At 33.4% G+C, this 22,155-nt stretch overlaps 2 protein-coding genes across 3 annotated transcripts in view; one reads left to right on the forward strand and one right to left on the reverse strand.

Annotated features, from left to right (window-relative positions):
- Positions 1-22,155, forward strand: part of LOC127701625 (terminal uridylyltransferase 4-like) — a 697,935-nt gene that overhangs the window by 62,485 nt on the left and 613,295 nt on the right. The gene's annotated exons all lie outside the window — the stretch shown is intronic.
- Positions 1-22,155, reverse strand: part of LOC127702133 (proton myo-inositol cotransporter-like) — an 84,324-nt gene that overhangs the window by 27,102 nt on the left and 35,067 nt on the right. Inside the window, exons 6-7 of the mRNA XM_052206230.1 lie at positions 8,126-8,286; positions 4,666-4,777 (exon numbers count right to left, since the gene is read on the reverse strand). Of these exons, the coding sequence (XP_052062190.1) occupies positions 4,666-4,777; positions 8,126-8,286 (273 nt within the window). The remainder of the gene's footprint in view (positions 1-4,665; positions 4,778-8,125; positions 8,287-22,155) is intronic.

Here is a 22,155-nt window from a genome sequence, read left to right on the forward strand (position 1 = left end):
AGGTGGTCTATTCTTTGTTCTTCCAGTTAGAATGATTAAAAGGTATATCATCATTTTAGATAGGCAATTTAAGTAAAGGAAAATGACATTCATTTTTGTCATAAACGTGGAGATGAGAAATACGTATATCCCTTTGAATGATGGTTATATAATGGTTATTTAAAGATAATTCTAGTTGGAAACCATTCATTTCTTTGGTCAAACTGTAGCCATTGGAAATAATATATGGTCTATAGAGAGCTAATTATCTTGTAATTAAAAATGTTATTAGTTTCTGAAGGTTAACCATAACAGAAAAGTATCAAATATAAAATGAGATCAACATAGTAGTTAAAACATTAACCGTATGCAGACAAAAGGTCCTTGTTAGTGATGATATCTTAAACTTATCTGACTTCATTCAAACTGAGAAAAAACATTTTACTTTTAAATGTTGAAATTGGGATAACTAAATGTTTAGAAACACATACCATCCATGTGTGTAACATCGTTTTAAATTAACCGGAAAAAAAGGATTTAATGCCTTTGTTACTTAATTTACTTCCGGCCTTACCTTACTAGGTCTTTAAACTCATGCAAAACTGGAAAAGATCTGTAAAGTTACCTCCCCCGATAAAAGTACAGTATTTCTAATAGTTTTTGTCAATTAAGCAAAAAATAGGAAAACAATTCTCAGTCAACGGCAATAACTGCTATACAGAGTCGACTACCGAAGTCGACCATGTTGAATTATCTAACCTTATTCCGATGATAATTTGTGCTGTATACATTGTTAACTTTGCTATCTACAGTAATGTCGACAATAACGCAATGGTTAAGAATCGTCTTTCAAAGACAATAACTCTTTTTAGGATTCATGACGATTTCGGCAATGTTGTCATTTTGAAGATCGTGTCCTACTGAACTTGTTTGCTGTTTTCATCTTTACTCTATCTACTACAGGTTTTGCCCAAAAATCTTCAAGGGTAAGGGTTCTAATGACGATTTAAACAAGGTTGACTTATTTGAACATATTTGCCCTGCTTACCATTTTTACTGTTCACATTGTCTCTCTATCTACTCAAGTTTCTGCTAAAAAGCACAAAAATAAATGATTAAAATTGCGTTTTCAAGAGCAAACACTCCTATAATGAGTCGATTGATAATTTTGACTGTTTGGCTTATTTGATAATCTTTTCCTGCTAAACAGTTTTACTTTATCGATTATAGTTTTAACGATAATAGCCTTAATCGTGAAAATTTGGAATAAAGCCTAATTGTTCGGCATTTATTTCTATAAGGACAGTTTTTGATCAAAATGGAGGGTTGGTAAATCTTGACATTCAGAAATTTCTGACACGTCAGACTTTCTTAATCGTTAATGGTTTGAATATTTGGACAATATTTGCATATTACCCCATGTGCTATTTCTATACTTTATTGCAAAGCAGGTTTGCAGGTGGGATCATGGGACATTTTTTATACTAGATAAGCCAAGGATGATTCTGGTCAAGTTTGCTTTCAAAAGTAGTTTTAGAGGATCAGATTTTTGTAAAACTTAATGGACGATGGACGCCAAGCATGGGTAAAGATGCGAATTTAATTTCAGGTAGGCGGTAATGGTAGCCTTTTCCTCAAGTCCTCTGCCTATATCGTAAACTTGGATATGTATGATTGCTCGTTTCGAAGCTGAGACATTAACACAATTTTGGAAAAGGTTTTGACGCCAAGCTATAACTTTAATATGCTTTGGCCATATAAAGATAAACCCCTTTCAAAGATTCCAGAAATGTAGTAAGTTGACATCAATTGGAAAATATAAGTCTTAGAGACCAAGGGTTTTCAATATTTGAATATTTGATTAGTGTTAGTGAATTTGATGCAGGTCAAAGTTGAAATTGGTTATCCTGTATAGACCTCCCTTTTATTATAAAGCTCCTAACGTTGTAGCGTATTTACGCAAACTAGGCTTTCAAATGTTAAAGTTGGAGCGTTCCCGATGAAGGTAAATTCGGAAAAGTGCTTCGGACGCGCGGAATTTATGAAGTGTTTATTTCATTTACTAGCACTGGGTCGATCCCGAGTGTGGTGGACTGTTAACTCAGTTGTAAGTGCTTCGGTACTGACATGGTTTATATCATATACCTTATATTTGAAATTCTCTTTTAATAAATTAGTAGATATAAGAAGATGTGGTATGAGTGCCAATGAGACAACTCTCCATCCAAGTCAAAATTTATAAAAGTAAACCATTATAGGTCACGGTACGGTCTTCAACACGGAGCCTTGGCTCACACCGAACAGTAAGCTATAAAGGGCCCCAAAACATTACTAGTGTAAAACCATTCAAACGGGAAAACCAAAGGTCTAATCTATATAAAAAACGAGAAAAGAGAAACACTTATGAACCATATCAACAAACGACAACTACTGAACATCAGATTCCTGACTTAGGACAGGTGCAAACAAATGCAGCGGGTTTAAACGTTTTAATGGTACCAAACCTTCACCCTTTTTCTAAAACAATAGTGTAACATCACAACACAGAAAGACACACTATAAAATATCAACTGAAATAGCTTAACTCAATCAAAGGACATATTAACACCATTGAACATACACTGAACAAATAAATTTGACCTATGACACAATGTAAATACAAAATAAATAAACAAACTAAGGGAAGAATAATAAAAGTAACATGTTATATCGGTAAGAAATGTTGAACAATTAATGAAAAACAATATGCTCGAACAAAAATATCAGCCTAGGAATGTATTTAGAAACTAAGGTTCCAACTCCCTGTGGTAAGTAAACCTTAGATGGCTATTCTGTTTTGGTCCCTTTTGATTATATAGCTCCTACTAGTGGAGTGACATTAACCCCTACATTTTATTTTTGATGCGCCCACGAAACACACGACTATATAATATACACGGGGGGGTCTCTTCCTTTATAAAAGTATACACAGACGTGCCGCTGGTATGGGTCGCCTGTTTGGAATGTCAAATATATAAATGGGGTGCAATTTTACGGAGGTAGTATATTGTTATGATATTGTAACTATCATGTTTATTTATCTTGGCCTAATTTGTTTTGTGTGGCCTTATAAGATGTTTACATAGTAATTTACAAAATAATGTTATAATTGTGCAGTTTAGAAATCACAATCATAAATACTGATGGAATGATTAGAACTTTTTATTTGACTTACATAATAATTCCGGAAGGATCAAAATCTACGATGCGTAATTTAAACTTCTACAGTATTCTAGAAGTTTCCGTGATAACTATATATACAGACACCGAAATTAGACTTATGAGACATTAACATACTTGTATTCTCAGAAGTTCTCTGGAGTTGTTGGATTGATATTTTTATTTACGAACATCATACTAGATTCTGAACTCATTGGACATATATATTACATTGGATTCTGTACAGATAAGAGAAGAATTCCGGATAAAGGAAAGACAAAGGATCGGACATATATTGTAACAGTTAAGTTGACATTTCAATTTCTATAATATTTCGTGTAAAATTGTAAATAAATCTTGTTAAATTTTATTCTAATATGACGACCTATATATCGTCAACGAGTATAATCACAATATATCTACTTTTAGCGCAGACACATAGATAAATGTACACAAAATTGGCTGTTCCGCGTTACGCTAATGTTATTTATACGACCAGGTAAACTCAATTTTTGACAGTAAATCCCACGTTTAACGTAAGCCAAGCTTCGAATACAATACGGTTATCTCTATTCTGATGCAAAATAAACAAATCGGTCCATTTAAGTTATTATTTCGATGTAAAATGTCGTAAAACTAAAATTCCGCGAAATGATGGTATCGTCTTTGGCAACTAAACAAGGTGACGTCATATGTATGTTTCCGGTGTCAAATGTAAACACCGGACGTTTTAAGGCTTCTTGTACGCCTCAGAATGAAATAAAATAACACAAAAAGAACAAATTTAAATGAAGAATGTGAGTTTTTTCATTTATTATTGAATAATATTATAGTATTAATATTATTATATGTGGGGTAAAACGGAACAGCCAAAACAGCATCGTGTGTATAGGGTTTTCACGGTTCGCAAAATTTCAGAATGTGTCCTATTAGAATCGAAATAATTCATGGCAGCCGTAGATTTGTTTTCATTTAACCATGGGTTGGGCATTTATATTCATATTTATTTAATATAATTTATTATATGAATGATCCCATGTGGTCTAAATGAAATGTCGTAAAAGCTGGCAAATATATATACATGTGTTGTGATTTTCCTATGAAATATATGCATGGGTAGGGATTTTCGCGTAAATCAATATATGAATGAGGGTGTTTTATAAACCCCAGCCGGACGTCTGTACCCAAATTTGTATGTCGAAACCCCACCCCCGTGATTATATAGCATTCGAAAGCTTATCATCTGTACTTTCTGTTTTGTTCGGTCGTACAAGTTGTTTTACTCATTAAACACCATGGACAGAACACTCGATGATTGGAGAATGTTGTTTCTTATTCATACTTTGACGAAATGACTTATATATGACGAATATATATATGCTTATTTTTTTTTTATTCCCCTAATTACAAATAGGTTTGGAAGCGATTATACACTAGGATTTTATTTTTCTAAAGTATACATAGCATGATAACTTCAGGAGGACTTACGAGTATTCACATTTACTGGGCAATCCATAGGTTTCGTTATGTGCAACAGGTGGCGTGTGGATTACTGATAACTGAAAGCCGACAGCTAGGACAATCAGTGCAATGATTATACCTGAAATAATATAGAGAAAAATATTTTCACTGACTGCATAAATTAGGCATAACTGTAATGTATGGTTTATTATTATGACAGGAAGTATTTTTCTGACGGAATAATTCACCTGTTGTGAGACTCGCTAATTTTTTCTTTTCAAAATGCCAAAATGCAGATGATGATAAAAAAATAATCAGTTTTTATCTATTTTGTGCAAGGTTTTTTTTTTCAGTTCTTACCCGGCCAGAATAAGTCTTTCCTAAATCCTCTCCCCTAAGAATATCAAATGGTTGTCCCTTTTATTCATCACTTGTATAACAATCTGTATGGAGTTAATAGAATAGAAAATAATGAGCCAAAAATAGACAAAAATTGGCCTTAAAATAAAGTAGAGAATAATAGGTAGCTAAAATATAAAGAAAAGAAAATAATTTGCAAAAAATAAAAGATAGAGGAAAACGGCATAAACAATTAAAAATACAGACAGGGTGGCCACAAAATGAACATAAATGACGTAATTCGTATACATAACTTAAACAGCCGGTGTCTCATTTAGCAGCTTTTATTTTACCTGATAACATCAGTTAAACAATACAAATAATTGAACATTGAACTTAATTCATTTTTTATGATGTGAAAATTTTGTATTGCTTTTCTTTTAGATTACATACCAAATTTATGTAGTATTTTAACATAAAAAGAAGTGAAAAGTTGGAACTGCAAACTGGTACTCCCTGAGTTGCACATTTATTGGGAGAAAAGAGTTTCAATTCAAAGAATTGACTTTGACACTTGACCTTTTGACCTAAAATTGCAAAGAAATTCATCCAAAAAAAGAATATTTTTTTCTCAGTTTTTAGTAAGAGTGACATTAGTAGTTGACCTATTACCCAAAATCAATAGACTTATTCCCTTCCCCTAAACTTCCACAACCAGCATGCTTATTCAGTAAGCTAAACATTTTCTTAATTATCAGTTATCTTAGTAGGTCGGCATACAAGGTATAGAGTAGCATAGTGTGTTGGTTGTGATTCGGGGATGGGTGTCTTCTTCCCAAACGGGTTATTACATAATATTCTACCAATTGTTTTGTCCAACTAGATTTATAGTTGAACAAAATTAGGTAATTTGGTAGAATCACTTTGGTCCTTAATTTGACAAATTCGAAATAAAACGATTTGTTTTAAATATACGATTGAACAGATGCATAAATGTCTCATAAGTTATCATACCACATCTCCTTATTCTCGCTCAATAACTTATTTTTCGTGCAGAATTTTGAATACATTTTTTGTGTACACATTTTCCATATTTGATCCTACTAAAATCTGCGAATTTAGAAGAAATAATTAATATCTAGTTTTATTTCAGCAGTGCCTACCATATTAATTCATTACCAGAAGCATCCTATAACTTTGGTCTAAAATTTATTAAAATAAATGAACTTGGTGAATGAAGACAATAAATAAAGCTCACAATGGCTAAATGTGGCATCAAAACCGAAGAAAAGCCTAACATCAAGAAATATTGTATATTCCGCGAGCACTTCTTTAAAACAGAAAATTGTCTCATTCCTAATTTTTATTTTTCTAATAATGTAAACGATAACCAATCGAAAGAAAAGAATAGTTTACAACAAAATAAGGAACGCATGAAACAATATACTCTTGGATATTACCATTGACTTTTTTGTGCACTGATTAGGTGAAGATAAATGCTTTATGGCCATCTATATTTTCTTTCTTTATCTCATATTACATTTTTTGGCTTTTATAAATTTTCATTTATTTCCTTTGGGTGTATTTATTAAATAAAGGATTCGTAACTGATTTAATTAAACAATGCTTCCTGTATTTCAAGCAGTTTTATCTAAAAACGCCTTAAAAAATTTATGAAAACTTATTTAAAACTATATTTAAACTCCTCTCTGAAACCCAGTCCACAGATTCCATTTATAAATTCATGGTGTTACCTGATAAGCAGTAACAACACAGGCATCAGGTGGACTCTCTTTAACTATAAAGAAAATCTAGACTATGCAGATGATCTGGCCTTACTGTCACATCTAGAAACACACATGCAAGACAAAACCACCAAGTTAAAAAGAATGCGACTATGATTGGACTGAATATCAACATCAAGAAATCAGAAGTTATGCCTCTTAACATCTCAGAGCCTCCTGTAATAGATTTAAATGGGACACACCTGGAATGCACTTCATCTTCCACTTACCTGTGCATCATAGTAACATATGAAGGAGGAGCAGACAAAGTCATCTGAGCCAGAATAGGAAAAGAAAGAACTGGATTTTTAAAGCTACGTCACATATGGAAGTCTAGCAACATCAGTAAAAACACCAAAACATCCAAGACAGAATGCTGGCGAATGATCGTAAAGACATCAACAAGCTTTCCAGTTTTCACAACAGTTGCCTCAAAAAGATTTTAAGGATATTCTGGCCACGCAAGATCACCAACAAAGACCTCCAAGAAACAACAGGATCCAACAACATGGAGATTCTACTAAAGCAAAAACGATGAGATGGATTGGTCATGTTCTACGAAGACCAGCCGAGGACTTGCCCAGAGATGCCCTAAGATGGACACCAGAAGGAAGAAGAAGAAAAAGGACGCCCCAAAATAACTTGGAGAAGAACAGTTGAAGCTGAAATGAAAGACCACGGAATCAGCTGGGGCGAGATAGAAAAGAAAGCACAGAACAGTGATGAGTGGAAAGGTCAGTCCTTGTCCTATGTGCCTCCGGGCATAAAATGGACTAGGTAGATAGGTTACCTGATAAATTTTCGTATAAACGATGAATATAAGTCATAAGTTCACCAACATTCTTTAGTGATGCTCGAGGCCAAAATATTTAAAAAATCCAACACCTAATAAAAACGTTGAAGAGCTGATAAAGACAAAATAGACTTTAAGTATAGTAAAAAACGGACAAGACAGGAGGAATATATATTCCTTCAGTTAAAAAGATTTCTTTTTTTTATAACAGCAAATTTTAATCTAAAATTATCCGTATAACATGCCAGTACCAAAGTACCTGCTACTGGGCTGGTTACACCATCGTCGACTAATAGTCCACCAGCAAATTATTAGTGGTAGTAATAACATTAACGGTACCAATTTAACTGCGCATTTCGACAATTAATGTCTCCTCGGTAATTCATGAGGACAAACTATTTGAACGTTGAAGAGCTGATAAAACAAAAAAGAATCTAAAGATTAGCAAAAGAGAAAGACAACAGTAATCTCTTGGAACAAATTAAAATGTCCCTACATTCTATGACGTTGTAGCATGATAAATGATCATTCATCATAATTTTTAAGATATTTTTGAAAAATCGATGCATACCAACGAAGCTACCCAATGTCAATATTCTTCTTCCGGCTCGCTCTACCAAATATATTCCAATAAATGTTGCAAGGAAATTAACAGCAAACGGCACGCAGACTAACCAGATTGCTAATTTTGACGGAAATCCAGACATTCTCAAAATACTGGCACTATAGTATCTACAAAACAGATAATGAATACATAAGAAAACATGCATACAGAGAATATCATATGGCTTTTTTCAATAACACACCTGTATCTACTCGAGACACCAATAGTATTTGTTGTGGGTTGCTACGGTGTGGTATATTGAAAAAAAAAAAAACAATACATAAGTTTAATATAAATCTATAAACATATTTTTTTACATATGTAATCTGTTGGGGTTTTATAAAACCTGTGCAATCGTGACTGATATCCATATCATCCCGGATGACTGTTACAGAAAATTACTGTTGATAATATTTCACTTAAACTTTACTTGTATTATTTTACTAATCGGTATATAATAAGTAATATTACTTTCTATTATGTGATTCGCATAATGAAGTTGTATATTAATTATTACAAAGGAGCAGGATAAGGTAAAACATTTATTTCTGGTTACAAATCTTCTAACAAATATTGTCGGTTGATAAAATATTCATTTAATCTTATAAATGAAGGACTTTTTTTGTGATAGTATGGTAAACTATCTGCTCCATCGTATGGCGTTCACATATTTCAGTAAATACGTTACGCTCGTGCATGTTCACGCTATATGTCTTTATAAGCATGAACGTGTCCTTTATACAAAAGCTGCTCCAACAGAGTTATGAGGAAGAACGACTGAAATAGACACTAAATAAATTTTACAGTCATTATTACGAATTATTTGACCGATACGATGTTGTTGTCTCAACCCACTTGATTTCGAGCGATATTTGATCCTTATATACCAGTATAGTTGTCTGATCTGTAATTTTACCAATTGTATTCTATTGACGATTTTGTCATTTGAACTCGCAAGTCGGATGAAGCATACATACAAAGCTGGAGAGACTTACACTGTTGACGCACCGCACCTTGTTTCGCCGCAACCGTAAATTGGATACTATCAAAGCGGAGAAGGAGAAAATAAACAAGTTAAGATTTTCTTTTAAATTGAAGAGATTAGCGCTTGTGAAATGTTTCTTGTGTTTTATTTTTTTCGACCAACAAATACCAAACAAAGACAAGATTCTGTGTTATACTCAAAATTTTGCACCTGGTATTTAATATATTTCGAGGTCAATCGACTTCCGTCGCACCGCAGTCCCGCTATTAAACTCTTTCTCTCGATAAATTTTAAGTATATGACAGTATGACTTCAAATTGTCTGAAATTATTGAACCAATATTTGTTTTCATAAGTGTTTTCTAAGGAATATTGGTGAAAAAGCTCAGAATAAGAGTATGACAACTTGCTCGACTTGACAAATGTACTTGGTACTAAAATAAAATTTTTATATCACGTCACTTTCTAGAATTAGGCTAAAACTGGTATTACATCTAGCTAAACCTACCACTTGTATGACATTTGTTTATAGTAACTGTTATATGGACAAAATTGGGTGAGCCACCCAAACAGACATAATTGGTTTATTAGGCAATAATTTTGACTGATTGATATTTAACAAATTTAAAGTATCTACCTTCAAGTATAAATTGGTATTGTTACTTACTTTCAGTAACTGCGAGGACTCTTAGATGTGTACTTCGGTACGTAATTTTTCATTTTGTTATTTGTAGTGTGTTCAGTACTGATCTAATGATCAATAAACTTTTACATTTTGATCTAATGTTGTTGTGGTATACCACTGTCAAGGGGAGGGCTGAGCGTTACAAACTAGTTAAACCCTACAACAAACTTTAAGCTAGGAGCCTGAAGCAAGTGTAATGTCGATCGTTGGTACAATTTCGTCAAAAAGTTCGTGTGAAAAAACTGTTTATAAACATTACAATAATTTCGTGATATGAAAATACAAACTGTCAAACAGAAAATAGCCAATAAAACATGTAAAAAATAATCTTGATGTTCCTGTAAACCCACTTTGAAGGATTAATCAGTCATCAGCTGTCTTAAAATGAATATTATTGCACAGTAACTTTCATATTTGAAAAATCCACCGGGGTCAAAATGCGAAACCATACTCTTAACTATGAAATTTAAAATATCAAAAGATGCGGAAATAATAAATTCAGAATTTTCCCAAAAGACACTTAGGAAATAACTGTAATATTTTTTTCTGTCTATGAAGAAATAACATCAAAAATGTGGTGCACACTGAATAACCCGCGTAGCGCGTTATTTCAAAGTTAACAACATTTTTGAGGTTATTTCGAATAGACAGAAAAAATATTCGTCATTCCTTATAATTTAATTCTAAATTCCATTTTTAAGGAGTAAATCATGAAAAAACGTTGATGACGTCACGGTCACATGACAAAATTGTGTCTATGAGCTGATAGACATATAACTTTCAACCAATCAGAAGACGTGTAACATCCAAAATTGAATTATTGAGACATACAGAGAACAAATATAAAAATATTTTTCAAAGATATTCAAACCAAAACTAAACAGTTAAGAACTGTTTCTTTTCCAAAAAGCCAAAAACACCTGAATATTAAGATGGATAATGAAATAATTTAGGCATGTATAAGACAACAAGTATAACAGTGGAACGTATATTAGAATCTATTTAAGAACGCATAACATAAAGTAACCAAGGATGTGACGTTACATGTACATAAGGAACACTAAAGTATAACGTTATGTTACGTGCAATTAAAGTCTTCACATTTCTCCATTTCTTCAAACGTTCAGATCGTTCATTTCAAATAAAATACTGTTTGAATAAATTAATGTTCATTATAAAGTTTAAATTTTACACTCCATATTTCACTTGTAATATCTATCATCTAAATCACACTACACAGTCTCTAAATCTAGCAGGGCTCTCTTGGTTCGGGTAGGCCTCTCTTCGTTTTCATGCAATCGTGTGTTTATCTCCATTCGGTTTAGAGTGAATCAAAATTCTATCTCGCCACTTATAATTTGAGTTTGGAAAATCAATGTTATTTGCGAGTTTGAATTGTGAAGAATCACGAAACACTTTTCTCCCGTTTGACTTCCGCTCAGCTCCAATGCTTGATCCTGATATTTTGTATATAATATACGGTTCGGGTTCATATGTAGTTGACCATTTATTCCTTTTCTCTTGCTTGAATAAGACACGGTCACTGACTTTAAATGAATGTTCTTTGTATTTCCTTTTCTGTGAATGTTTATTTAAATATCGTTGTTTGTATTCCTTGTCTCTTTGTGTGATCTTCTTGTTCATGTTTTCGGTTTCATTTCTGTTCCGTATGTGGTCTTATTTAGTCCTCACTTCTCTGTTTTTTATACTATTATCTTGTCTTTTATGTACAAATTTTACATTTCCGCCCTGAATTCATAATTCAATTGGCTCTTTCAATGTATCATCTTCTTTTATTTGTAGCATGCCTATTTCAATTAGTTTTCCTTCCTATAAGTGGTGGTGAATTAGTTTTTCCTTTAAACACAATTATTCTTGTTTTTATCCCTCGTGTTGCATTTCTCACTGTTGTAATAAATTCTCCTTTTACTGGTAAACTGCTTTGTAAAGTACTCAATTTCGTTTTGCTTTCTAATAATTCAGTTCCCTCTATAGTTCTGTTTTTGTACGCTCTGTTCTGATACTCATCCATTACGCTGACGCTGGCTCCACAATCTTGGTCTATTCTCACTTGTACATCGTTCATCATGACTGGTACTGTTTTTGCTTTGTCTCCAATGGAAAGTACATTCATTTTCTTAACTGCTCCTAAATGATTCATTGTATTTCCGAAAAACTCTTCTTCTGAATTGCCTTCTTCGCTAGTGTCTTACATTGTTTTTCTGACAGTCCTACCTTGATTTCTTTTAATGAGTCTTTTATTCCTAAATCGGTCATTACTCAGGTTTACGGATGTCATTTTCGATTTGCAAACTACAGCAAAATGATTCCATTTCTAACATTTGTTACACTGTTTTCCATAAGCTCCACAATCTTCAAGTCGTTAAAACGAATGTGTTTTCCCACAATAATTACAACCATTCCTCCTTCCATGTCACATTGTGTGTGTTTTCTCTCTATTTTGCATGCCGGAATTTCTTTGTTTTCCTCCATAGTTCGACACTTTTGCTATTTCTCCGGCTCTTGTTGCTGCATGTAAATCTCTCATGTCATGTATCTGCAATATCTTCTATCTGGTGCACATCTTGTAATATTTGATCAAGGGTCCACTTTCTGTTAATCGTCTTTTTGATTAGCGATTCATTATCTGTAGTTTGAATATTGTGTTCTAAAATTCTGTCATCTTGATTTTCAAACTCACAATCAGCAGCTCTCTCTCGTAGTCGTGCCGCGTATGCTACTGTTGACTCTCCATTTATCGGTCTCATTTTCAGAAATACATATCTTGCATAATGTTTATTCTTCTTCGGAGCAAAATAATCATTCAGTTTCTTCTTCAACTTCTCATACACATCCATGCATCTGTCTACGGGGTCAGGTGTACTTTTCTCTAATCTTGAAATCTCTTCACCTCCGTAAATAATCATTGCGTCCTTTTTGTCCTCGGGGTCTTTAATGCGAAAATATCGGAATTTTCTTTCTATTCTTCTAGCCATTCCTCTCACTGACTTCATGTGGTGAGATGATCCTCCGACGGTGTGAACGGTAAAATTCTCAAATTTCTTTTTTCTGTCACAACTGTAATTCTTTCAGCCTTTTTCTCCGTTATACCTTTAAATCTCTTCTTTTAATCGCTTTTCATCTTCTTTTATCCTCGTCGCCAATGAAATAACTTATGCATGTATAAGACAAGTATAACAGTGTAAGAATATGATGACGTCTTGAGAAGTCCCGTGAAGGATGAAAGCGCTAGACTTTTAATGTTTGTGTTTATTTTAATGTTAATTTTATTTCAAATATATAATTCTTTGCATTACTGAATTAAACAATTTATATATATTCTATAATATATAAGTACGTCTAAACAAGTGACAACTCTACGACAGATCCATCCATTGAGTGAAGGTGATACACGGCTGAAAACACATATTCATAATTACTCTAAATATCAGCACAACAATGTTAAATCAGCAAATTTGCGAAAGCAAATTTTTGTTATTTTTGTTCTTCCCTCGCCGGGATTCGAACTCATACTATTGGGATATCGAGACAACACCGCCTGCACTGTGTCCAACGCTCTAGACCACAAGGCCATCTAGAATGAACTAATAATTCAGCTTTCGGTGGCGTAGTGTTACCTTTCCTCTTCAGTAGAATGTAGAGTTGTAACACAGTACATGATATATAAGGCATGAAGATGGAATTGATTGCAGATTAGCAGACTGATTGCAGATATATATTTATATATATATATATGTATATAGAAGTCTATAAAAAGGACCAACCAGCAAATTTACTATGTACCGGATCGTCTAGAATAGACGATACTGTGCAGATAAAGAAAACATTATATAAGTCTAGAGATTTGCACAACGATACTAATAAGATGGTATTATACGGAGATGTTGTTATTAAATCGTGTTGACAATTATTTCGGCTTAACAAATAGCCTTCTTCAGTGTCTATAATTTTATCAATACTGATTATATGTATAAAAATAGCTCAGTAATACAGGTAAGTTTCGGTCTATTGATTTAATCCAAAATCCTGAACACCATAATATAAAACAAAACTCAATACTCAAATATAGGTGATTGTGTATTTTTACATCCCAAAATGAGTGAAAAATAAAACTTAGTATTTTTTATTGATGCCGTTTGGATGATGTACATTTAGTTCCTTTATCCAAAAGCTTTCCCGAACCATGTCGCTGGGCATCACTCCAGTGAATGTTCTGTCCAATCACTAGGATCTTCACGCGGTTAAAGTCATCAAGTTTGTGACCCCACTGTCTGAAATGCTGAGAAACTGGGAGAAGTGGCTTCTTAGAAATATCACTCCTATGGCCATTGAGGCGTTTGTGGAAAGGCTGTTTTGACTCACCAACATATTGGAGGCCACAAACCGAACATTCTAGAATGTAAATAACATTCATACTTTTGCAGTTAACATTGCAAAATATCCTATAGTTATTTTCCGTTGCCTTACTGTGAAAAGTTGATGAGTGATGCATCTGTAGGCAGCATTTGCAGCGTTTTTCATCACACGAACGACATTCTCCAGAAGTACTTCTATTATCAGAAACTTCAGCCCGCACCAGCAGGTTCCGCAGACTATTGGGTTGCCTAAAAGCTTCATGGGAGGCTCGGGAAAAATCTTGGATAGTTTGGAATTCTTTTTAACTGTTGCAAAAATTTGTACACCATATCAGGATTTCGACAATTAATGTCTCTTCAGTGATGGTAGGAATCGAAACGGTATCTGGAAGGCCATATAATTTACCTCAATTTAGGATAGACTCTTGAATTTTGACGAGTCGAAATAAGATGAACGGATTATATAAACCCGAAGGCAAAATTATAATACAAGCCCAAACGAAAAAATATAAACAAGTCTAAATTGAAAATAACGTTTAAACCTATGATTGCGTTGGATAAAAACCGCAATTTTAAACGTGTGCATGCAAAACAAATTTCTTTGTAGAGGGGTCTAAATGTGTCACGGAATAGAAGTTCCTTCATAATATAAGTTCCAAAAGGAAAAAATATTCTGGAATATTATTTCCACAGGAATAAATATTACAGTATATGTTCCTAACGGAATAAATGGTATAGAATATTTGTTCCAACAGGAATAGATATTATGACATTGTTTATAACAAAGTTTCCAGTGGAACTTCTGTTAGGCGGAACAAATATACGTTGACAAATGGTCCGTGTATATTTGCGTCCATTCGTTTTTCATTTTGAAATATCAAAAACAAAAAACAAAAAACGAGTGTTTTCATTTTTCGTTTTTGGTTTCTCAAAAACCAAAACGAAAAACAAAAGTGTTTTCATTTTTCGTTTTTGATTTCTCTAAAACCAAAACGGAAAACGAAAGTGTTTTCATTTTTTGTTTTTGATTTCTCTAAAACCAAAATGAAAATCTAAAGTGTTTCCGTTTTTCGTTTCTGATTTCACTAAACAAGAATTTTGTATTTAATTTTAATTTTAATTTTTTCTCATTTTATAATGTACAATGTTTTCCTTTCTTGTTTCACAGTCATTGATGATAAATAATGCCAATGTAAACACCCCGGTGTTCTTTCAACATAATGTAGACAAAATAGACCGCCTGACTTATGAATTGAACTTCGGTGATAAATGAATCAAAGCCTTTCAAATTACCTTGTTTATATCTTTGATAAAAAATAAATTATTATATTTAAATATCAAACGAATCATAAATTTAAATTGTACAATATAACATTATATAAAGATGGTACAAATAAATAGATTGATTACAACATCACATTAACAAGGGAGGTTACTACTTTTAAAAACTTATAAGAAAACTACCCCGGTCGTTAAAATTTACATGCACAGTCACTGTGGTTATCAGATCGTTAATCGAAGATAATGTCGACGGATGCAAAAGACTTTATCAATCTAAACAATAAGGGTGCGTGATCTTTACTTTTAAATTTAGAAAGGTTGATCTAAGATGATTAGAATTCATAACCAAGGTCCATTATACGAACATTCAGGACGATACTGTGTTTTGCTTGATCAATTGATTGAAAAACAAATTTCCGCAATTTCACAATTCAAACCGGGATTAGCATTCAATCGTTTTGCCATTAGGAGCCTAATCGGTATTAGTTTTGCTTATTTTTGAAAGCTATATGGTGACCTTAACTAGAGCCTGGGTGTGGATGGGGTTTACGGAATAGAGAATAGTGGGCAAAAAATATAAATAATAGAGACAATGGACCAAGAAATAAAAAAAATAGAATAATGAGGTGTTAAAATATAAAAAGAATAGAATAATTGGCAAAAAGTATAAAGAAATAAACATGATAAAAAAATAGAGAACAAGAGGCTCTCAAGAGCCTGAATCGCTCACCTGTATTTCAGAGGAGAAGATTTTTAAATGTAAGCAAACTTGATAAACAAATTGTGTAAAAATGTCTTTAAACTCCTTAAGGGGTCAATTGACAAATTTGGTCATATTAACTTTTTTGTAGATCTTACTTTGCTGAACATTATTGCTGCTTACAGTTTATATATATCTATAATAATATTCAAAATAATAACAAAAAACTGCAAAATTTTGTTAAAACTTCCAATTCGGTGGCAGCAACCCAACAATGGGTTGTTCGATTCGTCTGATAATTTCAGGGCCGATAGATCTTGACCAATTAAACAATTTTACCCCCTGTCACATTTGCTCTAAAAGATTTAGTTTTTGAGATATAAGCCAAAAACTGCATTTGAACCCTATGTTCTATTTTTAGCCATGGCGGCCATGTTTGGCGATGGATCAAAACTTCGGATACAATTATAAACTAGATACCCAAAGGAACATTTAGTTAAAGTTTGAAAGTATTTTGCCCAGTAGTTTCAGAGGAGAAGATTTTTGAAATAGTTTACGACGACAGACGACGACGACAGACGACGGACGAAGACGGGCGCCAAGTGATGGCATAAGCTCACATGGGACCCTTCGGGCCCCGGTGAGCTAAAAATGGCCTGAAACACTGATTAAAGAATAGAGAAAAATGGAATAGAATATCAAAGAATACAGAAATGAAGAAATACGCGTCCAGACCATCATACTAGTTGCTTAAACCAACGTTATTTTGTCTCCGGTAGAATGTTATTGGTTTTCATACATTTTCTTTTTATTTCTATGCCTACCAATTAAGACATGAGCTTTCATAATTTGCCAGCTTATCACATTATCAAAAAAGACTAAGCCGAACATCACTCTGGATTTTTTCTCAAGTAGACCTCAGCTACCCACCCTACCACACCATTACCGAAAAGTTAATAAAAAAATCTACGGCAATACTTTTGTCCGCACTAGGTGCAAAGGGAAGCTGGGTACCTGAGGTCTTCTGGAGAAAAAATCCAGGGTGTAGGATAAAGCAAAACATTGTAATCCACATAGCCAAGTGTGTGGCTGTTGTTTTCAGGGTATGAATGGTTCTTTTCCTCGTTGAAGACCCTCCAGCTACTTTCAAGATGAAGAACAGGAATAAAAGCCCTGTTCATTGATAATTTGTATTTTTTCTATGTATTGTGTGCGATTTTGTCCCATGCACATTTCTTTATTTTCTATTTTAAGGCCTGAACACGGCTCAATGCAAGTTTAGCCCTTCAATATTAAAGGTCATATGTTACATTATTGTTTCGGATAAGAGTGAATTTGGTACCTATTAAAACGTTTAAACCCGCTGCATTTGTTTGCACCTGTTCTAAGTCAGGAACCTGATTTTCAGTAGTTGCCGTTTGTTGATGTGGTTCATAAGTGTTCTCGTTTCTTGTTTATTATATAGATTATACCATTGCACAGTTTTCCCGTTTGAATGGTTTTGCACTGGTCATTTTGGGGCTCTTTGTAGCTTGCTGTTCGGTGTGAGCCAAGGCTCCGTGTTGAAGATCGTACTTTGACCTATAATGGTTTTTCTTTTACAAATTGTGACTTGGATGGAGAAATGTCTCATTGGCACTCATATCACATCTTCCTATATCTATATATGGTCTTTTTAAGTGAATTGGGAGATTGGGATTTCTAACTTTAATCTCACCCATGTCAGCTTTTTATTTGTATTTAAGAAAAGAGAGCTAGTTTTGTATTCTTTAATATACTGTAACAGTTTAATTTTCCATGAAAAAAGGACAGTTTTTTCTATGTCCGGTAGCATCGTATCATATCTGGACATCGGCTGTTGTCTGCTCTTTGGTCGGGTTGTTGTCTCTTTGACATATTCCACATTTCCATTGTCAATTTTATTATCGGTAGGCATGTAAAATTGCCAAACCATACACGACCGTTCATTAGTCATCGTAGATCTATTCCAAGTCTTAATAAGTCTACACAAAGCAGAAAAGGAACTTTTACAACAAGGAATATTACACAACTGAAGCCATAGTCATAAAGATCGATTGACTGATTGGTGTTCCTTTAACGTCGCCGCAGAACATAAAATTATTACCTGATCTTCATTCTCAACATCTTCAATCTCTATTGTTCCCAAGGAAGCAACTATTTGATTCTCTGGGGTGGGGCAGGGATTTGTACCCGAAGTCAATATTTTTTTTTTTAACCCAGACTGAAAAACATGCCTTTATCCATGGCCACACACAAACACAATAATATTTTCAAGATTTATTAAAAACAAATTTTTTTTACACTTTTATATTTTTATGTTGTTTTGAAATATTAATTTGACTTGAATTTATACGAATTTACTAAATATACATGTTTATATCTTGTTTCTCGCCTGACTATACAAAAGGCCAGGAGAGCTTTGGCCATCATTTGTCGTCTTTGATAGATATGGTTGACTGATGAGCTGTCTATATAAAGTTATGGGACAATGGCATGAAGACATCACCAAATCACCATATACAATACACAAAAAACACCTAGAGCTTACCATATGGTCTTCAACTACCCACCAACAGGCAGTAAGCTCTGGTTGGCCTTAAATACAAATCCAAGGGCACAGCAAAATGAGAAAATATTCAATTAAAACTGGGTGACCTGGGAGGAAAACATTGGAACTTTCCTAAGAAATACAAATTTCAACCCCCTCCCCCCTCAACATTTTAATAAGGAGATGTGGTATGATTACCAATGTGACAACTATCCCCAATGTTCAAATAAAGTGGATGTAAGCAATTATATATAGGCAACCGTACCACCTTCAACAATGAGAAAAAACCAGTAGGGTATAGTCGGCTACGAAAGGCTCTGACATGAAAAATATGAAACAGTTCAGTTGAGAAAAAACGGCCTAATTTATAACACAATAAAACGAAAAACAAATATGACAGACATCAACAAACGACAATCATTGAACTACAGGCTTCTAACTTGGGACAGGCACATACAGTATGTGGCGGGGTTAAACATGCAAGTGAGCGCTCAACCCTCCCGTTAACCTGGGACGAGTTTTGTTACAGAACAACATAAGAACAAACAATAAAAATCAATTGAAAAGGGCTTAACATATCAGATCGATACAAAACAGAAAAAAACATCAAACAAAAGCACAGACCGGACGTGGCAGGGTATTTATACATCCTTAACAAACAAAAAAGGACACAAAGTACAGATCTGAGAGTAATCGCAGTACTGACAGCTAGTTTAAAGCCAATAACAACTAATACAAAAATCATGTATCTAAGACTAAAATATCAATCAGTACACATCCAACATCCCAATGGATTTAGTGTAAAGACGTCATTAACAGTCAGAGAAAGACATGACTTTGTGCAATGCCAAATCATAGGTATCAACAGATTGTAGTACATTGATGTGTATAACAATAATATGTAGTATAATTTTAAGGTACTGATAACAAAATTAATATTTATACCAATAAAAACAATATTCAAAGATCTATATACAGTGTTCAATTGGTAATCTTTTAAAATAAGTTTATTTAAAGGATTGATAAGTTTACCCTGATCGTTTTTAATTTACATGCATACAATTTCTATTTATATTATTATTGATAAATACAATATTGCAGAAGTAGTGGAAATATATCTACAAGTGAGGGAAGTTGTTTGTGACTTCAGGGAACTTTATTCGGATATGCCTGTTATGGTCTAATTGAGATTTACAAGACCTTCATTCAATTTCAGCACATTTTGTGAATGTATGTCCCATTTATAGGCATTATGTTTTCCGGTCTGTGTGTCTGTTTGTTCTTCCGTTCATCCGTCTGTTCCGCTTCAGGTTAATGTTTTTGGTCAAAGTAGTTTTTGATGAAGTTGAAGTCCAATCAACTTGAAACTCACTACACATGTTCCATATGATATGATCTTTCTAATTTTAATGCCAAATTAGAGTTCTGACCGCAATTTACGGTTCACTGGACATAGAAAATGATAGTGCGAGTGGGGCATTCATGTACTATGGACACATTCTTGTTCAAATCCTTTATTAAAGAAGTTAGTAAATTTACTTCAGATAAAAATACTAAATTAGACGAACCAATCTAATTAAAAGATATATATCTGATTTCGTTTTGTATGAATTTAATAAGATTACTGGACAAGCGCGTTCAATCTTCGGACTTAATTCTTAACAATTTTACCGAGCGGAGCGAGGCGAAAAAAAAATAACGTCTTTCAAGCCAAATTTTATATGTATGCTATACACACAAATTTATTGTTTAAACTTGGTAATCAATTAACCTAAAATACAGTCCTAGATATTCAAATAATCATGAAATATTTGGTCTAGTAATCAAATAATCACTAAAAAAAACGGCCAAGTAATCACATAATCAAAAACCTCATGAGGAATCATTAAAGATGACATATTTTTGTATTAATATTGATTCACTTATAAGGTCTTTGCATCGGAAATAAACTAATTAATTCTAAAACCAGTTGTTGGCATAATACGGGTCATTTTCTTCACATTGACATAATTTACTAAACGTTTATCAAAACCTGTAATGTGAAGACGTGAATGAAAATGCGGATTTTGTGAGACCAGGTTCAAGCAAGCAGCCACTCGCTACCAGCCACTTTGCTAGCAGCCAGTTTTCAGATGTTTATATAAACCCAAATGTTGCATAAGATTCAAACGTACTTCAAATGTTTTTATTAATATATAACCACTATATTATCAGTTTTTTTTATATATATAATTAAGCAGTCAAAGACACTATTCAATGAATTTCAAAATTTCATTTCTTGTTCATTAATTATATAAATACAATAGAAATTGCTTTCAATTCATCACACAGCTTGCTGCACGCTTTACATTTCAAATAGTCAACACTTTTGAGTGTATATAGAATCGTAAATAATTATGAAATTATTTAAATGTTGGCAAAATTGCACTATTGTGTGAAATAGCTTTCCATATTCTCGGCATCCTGTCAAATAGTTCATGAAAAGTAACAATTGTTCTGCATTAGAAGAAAAAAAACGTTGCACTCGTGCTTTAACTTTTTTTTTGCCACACAAAACTGTTTTGACAAAACATTCTACTTCTGAAACAGTTGATTTCGCTTACTTATGATTGGACGAAAGGTTTATTTTTTGTACTCAAAGTATGGTGGGCAAGGAAATTATTTATTAGATTTAAAAAATAATCTGTGATTTACCCAAACTGGGAATTTTTATCAAGTAGGCGCTAGGTCACTAGCTTACGTTTGCACCTAGTGCGGAAAAAAGTATTGCCATAGAATTTTTGTTTGATAACTTTTCGGTAAGGATTGGGTAGGGTATCTGACCTCAACTTTGGACCTACTTTAGAAAAAAAATAAGCTGAAAAATACCCTGTGTTTTTTTCTACTGTAGACCTCAGCTACTAAGCTTCCCTTTGTCTTAGTGCGGACAAAAGTATTGCCTTAGAATTTTTTTTATTAAATTTTCGGTAAGGGTGGGGTTGGGTGTCCGCGGACCCCAACTTTGGACCTACTTAAAAAAAACTAAGACGAATAACACCCTGGATTTTTTTCTCCAGTAGACTTCAGCTACCCAACTTCCCTTTGCACCTAGTATTGCCGTAGATTTTTTTTTATTAACTTTTCGGTAATGGTGTGGTAGGGTAGGTAGCTGAGGTCCACTTGAGAAAAAACCCAGAGTGATGTTAGGCTTAGTCTTTTTTTATAATGTAATAAGCTGGCAAATTATGAAAGCTCATGTCTTAATTGATAGGCATAGAAATAAAAAGAAAACGTATGATAACCAATAACAATCTACCGGAGACAAAATAACGTTGGTTTAGGCAACTAGGATGATGGTCTGGATACGGGGTTCTTCATTTCTGTATTCTTTGATATTGTATGCCGATTTTCTCTATTCTTTAA

The sequence above is a fragment of the Mytilus californianus genome, unplaced genomic scaffold (genome assembly GCF_021869535.1).
Source record: "Mytilus californianus isolate M0D057914Y unplaced genomic scaffold, xbMytCali1.0.p SCAF_1, whole genome shotgun sequence".
NCBI classification, from domain to species: Eukaryota; Metazoa; Mollusca; class Bivalvia; order Mytilida; family Mytilidae; genus Mytilus; species Mytilus californianus.